Raw genomic sequence first — 11,308 nt, forward strand, 5'->3', positions numbered from 1 at the left:
GTCAAGTAAGAACAATCATGTCAAGGACAAAAACACTAATTTCAGTCACATGCTAAATGCTGCCATAAGAAAAAAAAATCCATGCAATTCTAAGCTTCTAAACCAACCAACAGTGATCTCTCACACATTTGGTTAAATATGGGGATGAACAAGCAAAAAATATTTTTTATGATGTACGCAATTGCTGGACAAATCGCATCCCACTCCAACACCAGAAGCATCTGCTTCTACTTCAATTGCAAGACTGGGGAACACTAATACTGTCTGTTACCATGGAAAGTTATAATCTCAGTTATGTCACTAAACATTCTTCACAACAGCCTCAGTATGTTCAGAGCCTGTCAATAATAAAAGAGCTGTCCGCACTGAGAGGAAGAGGAGCATCACAGAGCTTGCTTAGACTGAAGCTTTGCTTATCTCCATTGAAAGAAAGAATGCCGTACCTCAAACCCGCATGTTCCTCTGTAAGCAAAGAAGGAAAGAGACCTCTGGTAGTAATCAGGTCTTCACCCAGCTCCATTTGCCCCCCAGACTGCTTTCGACAAAAATCAGTTAACTTCTTCATCAAGTCCCCATGAGCACATTCTCCAGAATGCCCTGTGGATGACAAGCCAACAAGCAGTGAGACTCTCGATATTCTGTCAGTCATTGACTTCTACCGGAGGGCCAAAGTAGATCTTCTGGGCAGCAAGCTGGCAGCACTCATTAATTAACAGGGTACATCATATAAATCATTTGAAAAGGTAGAAGAGCTTTAAACAACAAGTTAATCAGAATCAGTCAAAATGTAATAAATATTCCACTTCTGTTTAATGCTACTCTTCATTTCTAAGTGACTCTCCTGTACGTCTTTGGGATACGTTGACGTTGCAGACTTGACGGTCAACTTAAAATACGTAATCAACTTTTCTTTACCGTACCTTCAGGGTACTTTATATAGTCTGTGTACTCACCAGCTCTAGCCAGGCTTCCTCAGTTGTTTTTCTTAATTCATCTGAAAAACCTTTCACTCTTACTGCTGTCTGTCAGGGGTTATGATATACAAAATAGTAGAAAAGGTCAAAGAGACCAATCTGGTGTTCAGCATTGTCAGAGAAAGCAAAGCTCAAAAAAGGGAGACCGTGAACACAAAGCAAATTGAGAAAACAATCTAAGTCAAGATGAGGAAGCAAGAGTCTAATACCATTAGAAAACAGAATAAAGAATCAAAGCACAAAACGCAGTGAAGGTTTTTGGTCCACAGAACAGAGTCTGAGGATGACCTTTGAACCCACTGCATTGTTAGTGTCAGGTTCATGACACTTGTGGCTCCACCCCTAACTACAGCGACATCATCCTAGTCTCCTGGCTCGGCAGGAAACAGATAGCTAATTTTGTCAGTCGGACTTGGGAGATGTGTGCAAAAGGCAAAACAAAATATTAAAAAAAAAAAAATTTTGGGAAAAATGAAGCGACTGAAACCCAGACAAGAAGTAAAAATCTCAGTCAATCAGTCAACACCGGTCAAAAGACCAATATCAATAACAAAAGAGAGACTTTCTAAAGGATGTAAAAAAAAAAAAAACACAGATCGGATAAAGCTTGGTACAGACGCGGACATTTTATCCTGTCATTCAGATGAAGTCAAGGTCATGACCCCAGAGACCACGCCCTTACAAACACAGGACTCTACCCTAATGATGGTTACGCAAAATGAAGTCTAACAGAGAAAAAAGGCCATAAGACTCTAAAGATTCAGGCCTGATCATGACACCTAACAATGAGTACTCAAAATGGCGACATCTGGTATAAAGAAAATGACGGTGAAAACAATACAATACAATTAATTTGTGTATGGCCCAAAATCACACAAGAAGTGCAGCAATGGGCTTTAACAGGCCCTGCCTTTTGACAGCCCCCCAGCCACGACTCTCTAAGAAGACAAGAAAAAACTCCCCAAAAAACCCCAGTAGGGAAAAATGGAAGAAACCTTGGGAAAGGCAGTTCAAAGAGAGACCCCTTTTCAGGTAGGTTGGGCGTACAGTGGGTGTCAAAAAGAAGAAGGTCAATACAATACAATACAATACACAGAACAGGACAAATCCTCAATACAGTATCAAAATAAAAAATTTAGAAGTACAGAATATAATTTAACAGTAGATGATATCACATATGATTTGGATTTGTTTAGAGTCCTGGAGACCTCATTCATCAAGCTGCCTCCCCCATTTGGCCATTCCACAGCTGAAATAGCGCTAATCTGATGAAAGGACCCCTCCTTCACACAATTCCTGCGATCCTCCAACACGGATGACTTTACCTTAGGCAAGCAAAACAACTTGGCAGGTGGGCCGTGGCAACAGTTCAAAGTAAGTAACACAATCCAAAACCAGACATTTTAGCAAGGAATTAATGTAAAAAATAAAAAAAAATGGACTCCTTGCCCGTACAAAAACCGAAATGGGAACTCTTAAGAACACAAACAAACAAATTCTTCATAACATTAGGATTGCACCTCTGTTCTGTAATCCATTCATTTTTATCTTCTAGTTGAGACTCCCTACGTATTCACAAATGGAGAGAAGGCAAACTGTGAAAAGGCCCTAGCCCACAATAACAAACCCAAGCCCCTTTAATATTCAGGGATTTATTAAGAATTCAAAAAAATTTACAAAGGAAAGCAAAAAGGCAGGAAAAAATAAAAAGGAAGAAACAGAAAGGGTTTTCCTAAATTGAGGAACAGAAAGCAAAAAAATTCAACTAAAATACAAAGATGGCCTCTTACAATGAAAGCCAGAAGTCGAATACCGAGGGATCAAAACAAATTGAAAGTCGCAGGAGATCAACTCAATGGCGATGGAGCACAGATCTTCTGAAAGAGCACTGGGGGCTCCGCCACACACAACACAAGTGTACAAACGTTGGGTCTGATTATTTCTTGTTATTTTTTTAGGCACTGAATTATAAAAACTTTTTCTCCATCGCATAACATTTTTCTACAAAACACATAGTTTAGCTGTCAATTAGGTTTTCTGTGTTCTTTTCATGTTATAATGAATATCAATATTTTATTCAATGATAGTAAAATTTTAACGCATTTTGCAACACCACCACCTGATCAAAGTCCTGCACAGCCACCTGTCAGCAAGACAAGTTTCAGGTTGAAGTTATTTCTTCACAAACATGGTATATATAATATTGGATGAGAATGGTCATCCCAGCCAGGATGGAGGACGGTACCAGATGGGAAGCCAGAACAGAACAACAGATGGACTGACCGGCTGGATGGCAATATAACTTTGTGACCAGCTGGTATAAAATAATGGATCGACCAGCAGAAGAGAGAATTCGAAGACACTTCTCGGCAATAAAGAAAGAAGGGAGTTCCTACCCTGACAGCCCCCTCCATTGGCACCCAGTGACCCATACAGGACTGCAGTTCTGGACTCCAACTCCAAACACACCCTACAGGTGCCTCAGCTGCGTTGCCACACGAGGACCACTGCCGCCTACCCTATGGGGGATGGAACTGCTCCCAAGTTCTGGCTTCCGCTGGTCCATGCACCATTTTATACTGGCTGGGCACAAAGTTATGTTTTCATCCAGCCAGCCAATCCATCTGTTGTTCTGTTTCGGCTTCCCATCTGGATAAGAAATCATCCTCCTTCCCATCCAGGATGACTGCTCTCATCCTACCATACATCTGACACACAAAATGTTATTCTAATGCTAAGCATTTTCAATAAATTAAGAAAACAAAATACAAAACCATTCCGGCATTTTATAATGAAAGCAATGGGGCTCAACCAGAAAACAAGAGAAACGGGACCTTATCAGTTACCTGGGTCCTCTGGCAAGACTGGATTTGGCGTTGCATCGCAGGAAGAATGGGCCTTCTGTTTCAAAGCATGCAAAACTTCATCAAGGTCCCATTCATCTAATAACTGAACCACAAAATAAAACAAGCAAAACAAGAATGGAGTAAGAAAAGCTGAAAAACATTTATAGAGTTCAATTTCACCAGAAACACAAAACGATCCTTTCCTGTATAATAACCATTTTAAACAACAATGCTATCTTTTCATATGGCCTGCTGCTGCATACTGCCCAATGACCTTTCCACAACTGAATACGTTTATACAAACTTAAGTTTGCGTTAGGCCCTTTCCCACCAAAGGTACTTTGTTTTCAGGAACAAATGAATTCCTGCACAGTGGAGGCTCTGGGCCAGTTGAGGATCCGTGGTCACTTTCATGTTCCCACCATGCAACATGACTGTAACCTTTATAACAAAATATATGACATGTAAAGAAGACTGATGTGGTGCAAAGTGACGTATGTTAGGGAGTTCACATTGGCCCCCATATTACTTTGATGCTCTCCGAGATTTACAGGTATCCTCCCGACCCCTTCCACCATCAGGGAGCATCAAGAAGACTACTAAAGCCGCTTTTCCACTGCATAGTACGGCACGACACGGTTCAGTACAGCTCACTTTTGCGGGGCTTTCCACTGGGAACAGTACCTAGTACCTGGTCCTTTTTTTAGTACCACCTCAGCCGAGGTTCCAAGCGTGCCGAACCGTTACCAAAATGTGACGTGTAAACTCTGCTGGTCACTGATTGGCCGGAGAAAATCGTCATTACTGCATCACTGGCTATTCTTTTCTTTAAAGGTACAGACATGCGGAAGTTTCGAAAGTTCTCCAGCCACTGAGTGTTTGTAAAACCGGGAACAATCACATCCCACCACTCTGAAGCACGGTTAAATGTCCAGACAGATGGTCTGTTGCGGCAACTTTTTTGCAAAATGTGGAAGATCTGTAATATACAGAATCAGCATTTTAATGTTACACTGGCAGTTAAGTTCATTTTATGCTTTGCAACAGTGATAAAAGTTAGCTAGTGACGTGCTTTTTTTAGATGCTTACCCTTGCGCGTCGTCGAGCTAAAGTGTTGTCGTTGTCTGCGTGTTGTTGTAAAAGTTCCACGGTGTCACTGCAGTTGAGGCGGCGCAACTACAACGACACGTGAATAATCCCGCCCACTCTAAAGCGGTACTAAACTGCAGTCGAAACGCAAACTGAGCCGAACTGAGCCGAACCAAGGTGAGCTGTACTGAACCGTGTCATGCCGTACTATGCAGTGGAAAAGCGGCTTTAGAGTGATACTGTGCAAAGTGCAGCGTGATTGGCAGTTCACGGTGGACTCCATCCCACCAACTGATTGCTAAGAAGTGCTAACCACTTCATGGGGGGGGTCCCCCTTTTTGGAGCAATGAGGTGGCTATGAAGAGTGGTGTGATGCAAAGTGCTGTGCTCCATCATCACCAATAACTCTCCAAAGTCCAAACTACTACCAGATTTATAAGATGGCGCCAGTGCTTGTGGTCAACCAATCAGTATAATTCATTCCCCAAACCCCACCCACGATAGCTCCTGGTTGAAGAAAAAGTACATACCATGGAGAAGGAGCTAAAACAAGTACCAGGATCTACCTGCCAGGAACTATAAATCCCCCTGAGTTCCTACAGTTGGAATGTTACACAACTTCTCGAGTTTCTAAAACGTCCCTGGATTCTGAAAAAAAGCGCCTACTGTCTTTGGACTAACTGGGGGGCTTCTGTACAGTGAATGAAATGTCTTGTGTCAGCCAACCACTGTCACAGTGAAGATGCAGAAAGTGGCACTCACCTGGAGGGATAAAACAGGCAAACCATTGTTTTGATCCGATTCCTTGGACTTGCAGCTTTTCTCCGATTCTGACTGAATCACTGAATCCTTGCCTTCAGTGTTTGTTGAACTGGACACTTTGTCCGGTCCTGGGTGCTCTTCTTTGCCTTCTAACACGTCACTTCTCTCACACGATGTATGAGCCAATGATGAGAAGTCTTCCTCAAGGTTTCTGCAGGACTCTCCAGAGCCATCTTGGCTCCCCTCTGGCATGAAGATCACATTCCCTGCTGTCCCCCAAGGACTCAGATCAACAGACCCTCTTGAAATCTCATCGGACGCCGGTGCTTTATCCATGTGAACCTGCAGTGACTGTGCTGAAGTCCCAGACAGCTCAGCCATCATGTCAGCAAGGGGCTGCACAGAGCTAAGAAGGTCCTGGAGATGAGGAATATTTAAGGTTAACATGTCCTCTTGGTTGAGATCTTTGGTCTTTCCAGTGATCTCAGGTGTCTTAGGAACATCTAAAAAGTCCACTGCGTCCTGAAAATAACAACATAATTGACAATCTAAACTTGTAGTTGTTATGATTTAAGTTGGTTCTTAATTTTTTCAATTTTGTTAATTGAATAAAGAGAAGGAAGACTCACAATTACCTCCAGCAGAGGTGGGCTCTTCATGGGCCCAGTAATCAGCGTCGCTGGCTTTCGGTGAAATACATGCACTTCACTCTCTTCACAATCAGACTGCAGAAAGGGAAATGAAATAATGAATTAATCAATCAAAATTCACAATCATTTCACTTTTCTGGTTACTGAAAATCACAAATGGTGCACACATAAAGAAATGAATACTGTAGAGATAGATAGATAGATAGATAGATAGAGTGAAAGGCACTATATAATAGATAGATAGATACTGTAGATACTGTAGATAGATAGATACTATAGATAGATAGATAGATAATGACAGGCTCCACAAATAAAAGAATAACAGTTAAAAGAACAAACACAAAGGCTCAGTTCAGGTTTTCTTGATTTGATGTATCATGCTAGGTGGCCTACTAGACATTAAAGATTTCTGTTTTGTCCACAAGTTTGGAGCCTTTTTAAAACCTAAAAGAACCAACTTCAATATGCAAAGTTGTAATCTCAGAATGAAATGGTTCTGTGTCAAGCAAGGGGTGTCAGGGGGACCACACCACTTATTCAGTGCTGGTCGACACCAATTTGGAGCCCTTAGTGTGTGGCGCGTGTACCCCTCAATATCCATTAAGTGGAAGAGGGAATGGAAAAATCTGGAGCACTGCACATCTTAACTTACATAATGTGTCTGGAGTGTGCCAAAGGCTTTAACTTAAGAGGTCGCCTATGTCATCTAATGGATTGACTGGCTCTGAACCCAGTAAAGTGCCATCTAAGAATCAGGGTTTTTAAGAGTGCAGTCAGATTATACAGACACCCACACCAACAAAGACCATGTACTGCAAGGATGGCCAACTCCAACCCTCAACCCTCAAGGATGGCCAACTCAAACCCAAGGGTTTTCGTTACAACACTTTTCTTAATTAGTGAACAGTTTGGGCTGCTAATTATTTTCTTTTCCCATCATTTTAATTGAGTTGCTATTAAAGACTCAGACCCCTTAATGGTTTCTTTTTCATTAATGAGCAGTCAAACAATAATGAGATGCAAAACAAGCCAACAGATGACCAGCAAGCTGTGTCCATCATACAATATCAGAAGGTATAAAAGGTCTCAGAAATGTTGATCTGCTCAGGTCCAAAAAACATTTTAACAGTGCCCTTACAAAAAAGAAACTGGCTACTGTGGCCGAATGAGAGCAGCACCAGTAAGCCATGTAATTAAATAACGGGTTTAAACAACAAAAGAACTGGCTTCAAATTAAGAAACTGGTTGGAGTTAGCTGGTTATCTGTTGGCTTGATTCACACATCATTTTTCTTTGGCTGCCATTAAAAGAAAAAAGTAACAATTTTTCAAATTTACATTGCCTCCAATCTACAGCCAGTCAAGTCAACTTTATTTACAGAGCACATTTAAAACAACAGAAGTCGACCAAAGTGCTGAACAGCTTCTATAAATACACTAATAAATTACAGATCCGTCTTACCAGCATCATAGACCCCCGGGGCAAAACAGTGCGCTGGGGCCCCTAATTTGATAGCAAAACAGAAACATACATAAGCATCAGAAACATTGTGGGCACCTGTGCTTCTGGGAAACCCCGGCCAGTGCCCATTGTGCCTATACAGTAAGACACCCCTGAATAAAGATAAGGTAAGTAAACACACCAACAATAAAAACTCACATACAAGTTTAAAAAGCTAAGGCAAAAAGATAGACTTTCAAGTGGGATTTAAAAGTGACCAAAGTTGGTGCTGACTGAATATAAAAAGACAGACTGTTCCAAAGTTTAGGGGCAGCTACTGCAAAAGCACGACACCCTCTAAGCTTAAGTCTAGATCCCAGCACTGAAATTGGTTACCGAGTAGGAAAGCAGCAGGATGGAAAACCAGCAGCCGCACCAGAAGACGAGATGGCCACCCAGATTACTTGCCAGCACGGATAGAAATGCAGAAAGCATCCACCAAGACTTACCAAAGAGCTGTCAGAATCAAGAGAAGGGACGCGAGTGTCAATGTTTGTGAAAATGGATTCCCAGTTCGGCTGACCACTCTGCTGCTCTTGAAGCTGGATACCACTTAGCGCAGCATCCCCCAGGAGGTGCCAGTCTTTGGTAGCCATTTTCTGGGGTTGATCTCTTCGGCTGAAACACATAAAACATCAATGAGAAGAAACCAAGAGAATGTAGTCAAGTGGACCGATTGACAGTTGGTGCGATCTAATTACGTCAAGTGAGTTAACCTTTCCTGTGGTGCCATTCAGTACTCTAAATTCAGAACTGACCTTTTCCATCAGAACTGTGGATGGCTTGAGTCCATCTCTGTAAGATAAAGAACAGGCCTGGCCTCGGGGTCGCCGGTATATGGCGGGGTCGTACACACATTCACAATCACTTCAATAATCGGAGAAAACCTCACGCAGAAATGGGGAGAACGAGAGTGGGAAAACTTTATCAATCCAATGACAAATTAAACACACACCACTGTCTAAAACATTACTTTTTTAACTTTACCGACTAAAACTTGTCCAATCGCGTTTCTAGACAAGAAATGAAAAAGGATCAAGTTATTCTCCCTCCGAGGACACCTTAAACTGTCATTTTGTATTTTCTTTTCAACGACCCCAACAGACCTGAAATCGCAGTTTTAAGGAGGGCAACGAATGCCGCGTGCCCGTGTTGCTATAGCAACGCGAAGAAGGACGCGCTCCCGAGTTTGTCTGTTCAGATTAATTTCTTCTAGCCCGGTTTAAAACAAAATTTCCGAAAAAATTGCGCTTTAATGAGATTTAATTTCGGAGTGGTACCTGGTTCATTATCACTAAAGAGTCAATTTCCTGTTTACTTTGCATTAATAACTGCTAACAACGAACAAACACCTTTCAGGATAGCAGCTCTGACAAATAGTTTTGCAATTTGCAGAGACAAGTGCCGTTTAAAACAGTTTTATATCTATAAAATATAAACTTTACTTACGTTTTCCCACGTTTACTTATGCACCTGCTAGATGCTGCAGCGTTTTACGAATAAGCATGAACCGTGTTTATCGTTGCCTTCAAGGATAACACTACCTTTCGAGACTCATCTCGCCATTGGCTAGTACTTTAATGACGATCCTGTTTTCTCCGCCTCCCTTTGAGGTTTTATGGGAAATGTCGTTCCTCGTAAACGCATCAGTCTCTCGAAACCATGCATTCGGTAACAGAGAAAAGACTACACATCCCAAACGCGACAAGAGCGGGCTCCTTTCTACTACGAAGTCACACAAACGGATGAGTGTGGAGTCTGTTTAAGTTGTTACCTCGCTAATCAGTTGGGACAGTGGGACTTTGAACGATCTTTAATCCACGCATCTGAGAAGGTAACGTAGACAGGATGCTTCTTGCCATTGTCTTTTTATTACGATTGTTTTCAAGTTTTCTTTTCAGCTGTGGCACTGTAGAGTTTTGGTTGCTTGTGTGCTGTTCTGACCTGATCGCAACCGGTACGCGCAATTGTGTCCTTAAAAGCGCCGGGGCGAGCTGCGTTTAAGTTTCTGGCGTGGTCAAATATACACAAGAACAATCGGGGACGATCGACTGAGTGTACATTAAAGCTCGATTGAATAAAAGAAAGAGAAGAGCCCGGTAACGTGAAAGGTGTAGAGGAATCGGTGAGTGCAGTGGTAGTGTTTACGTTCCGTGTGATCGCAGTTTACGAACAGACAGAAACTTTTGGCAAAGATAGAGATCAGGACTGAGGCGATCCTGGACATTTCTTAAGGAAAACCGCTGTCTGGGCGCAATTTGTGAAGTGAAATGGCCAAACCGCGGACCTGCTGTGCATTTACGCCTATTAGTTAATTAGCATTTTCTCCAGATTCACTTACAAATCTCACAGTCCTGCGATGCAATCGATGCATTTTATAATTAGGATGCAAACAAGACGTCATGGTTGATTTATGATAGAATTTAATCCTGTACGCGCGCGTGCGTGTTTTAAAGGGTTCAGAGCTTGATTTCCAAATCTGAAGAAATTTTGTTAATGCGATTGTTCATCGGTGGTGTTCAGCCATAAAGTCCGAGTTTAGCTAATGGTGTCTCTGATCTCGTCTTCCACGTCATCCTGTATTATTTGTAACATTTTTATTTAAAATTTGGGGAGAGGGTGCGACCTCTAAAAGGATTACTGCTGTGGATGATCGTCTTTAGAGAAACAAAAGCAGGTGTTTATGAGATTTGGATTTACACACATGTAGCTTGCATTTTTGTCCCATGTGCCTGTGGACTTTACCTTGTCCTTCAGTGTCTTTCCATATCCCACACTTGTACAGGTTATTTTAGCTGGTGACCCCAAAGGGCACGGCATAAGTATGGGTCTGGACTTAAGTAAGTGGTGATCCATCTACAGGCGGTTCTTGTCTTGTGCCCCATGCTGCTGGCTGTTCATAACCTTGTATTGGAATATGAAGTTTGGAAAATGAATAATGGCATCAAGGAATGAGTAAAGCTAAGTTACCTCTTCAGCAGAAAAATGTGAAAGGAGCTTTTCAGGAGCAGGTAAGGGGTGAAGAAGTTTGGTCCAGAGGGCCCACCTCTCCCCCTCATTTTGCCAATAAGTAAGGGGGAGAGGTGGGCCCTCTGGACCAAACAGGGCTGTGGAGTTGGTACACAAAACCTTCCATTCTGGCTTCTTGATTTATTGTACCACAGACCCTGACTTCAGCTCCTCAATTTATGATACCATCAACTCTGACTCCTTAATCATAGTAACAATGACTCTGACTCCTCAATTGATCGTACTACCTACTCCTTTATTTATTGTACTCCAACTCTTCTATTTATCATACCACCAACTTCGACTCCTCAGTTTATTGTAACACTGACTTAGACTTCAAGTCTCAATTTATTGTACTATGACCTCCTACTCCTTTATTTATCGTACCACAGATTTCAACTCCGACTCCTCTATTTGTCATTCCCACACCTCTAACCCTTAAACCCCTTTATTTATCGTACCATTGATTCTGACTCAA

The 11,308-nt window shown here is 42.0% G+C and overlaps 1 protein-coding gene across 1 annotated transcript; it reads right to left on the reverse strand.

The window, feature by feature from the left end:
- Positions 1-366: 366 nt before the first annotated feature.
- On the reverse strand, positions 367-8,779 carry LOC120521846 (uncharacterized protein C16orf71 homolog; the record flags this gene model as incomplete). Its single annotated transcript, XM_039743169.1, has 6 exons — positions 8,580-8,779; positions 8,271-8,439; positions 6,307-6,396; positions 5,672-6,193; positions 3,821-3,923; positions 367-597 (listed from the first exon to the last, which is right to left on the reverse strand). Coding segments are annotated over exons 2-6 (1,093 nt in total), but the record flags the coding sequence as incomplete, so codon positions are not given.
- Positions 8,780-11,308: the final 2,529 nt, after the last annotated feature.

Source organism: Polypterus senegalus, unplaced genomic scaffold (assembly GCF_016835505.1).
Source record: "Polypterus senegalus isolate Bchr_013 unplaced genomic scaffold, ASM1683550v1 scaffold_1325, whole genome shotgun sequence".
Taxonomy (NCBI): Eukaryota; Metazoa; Chordata; class Cladistia; order Polypteriformes; family Polypteridae; genus Polypterus; species Polypterus senegalus.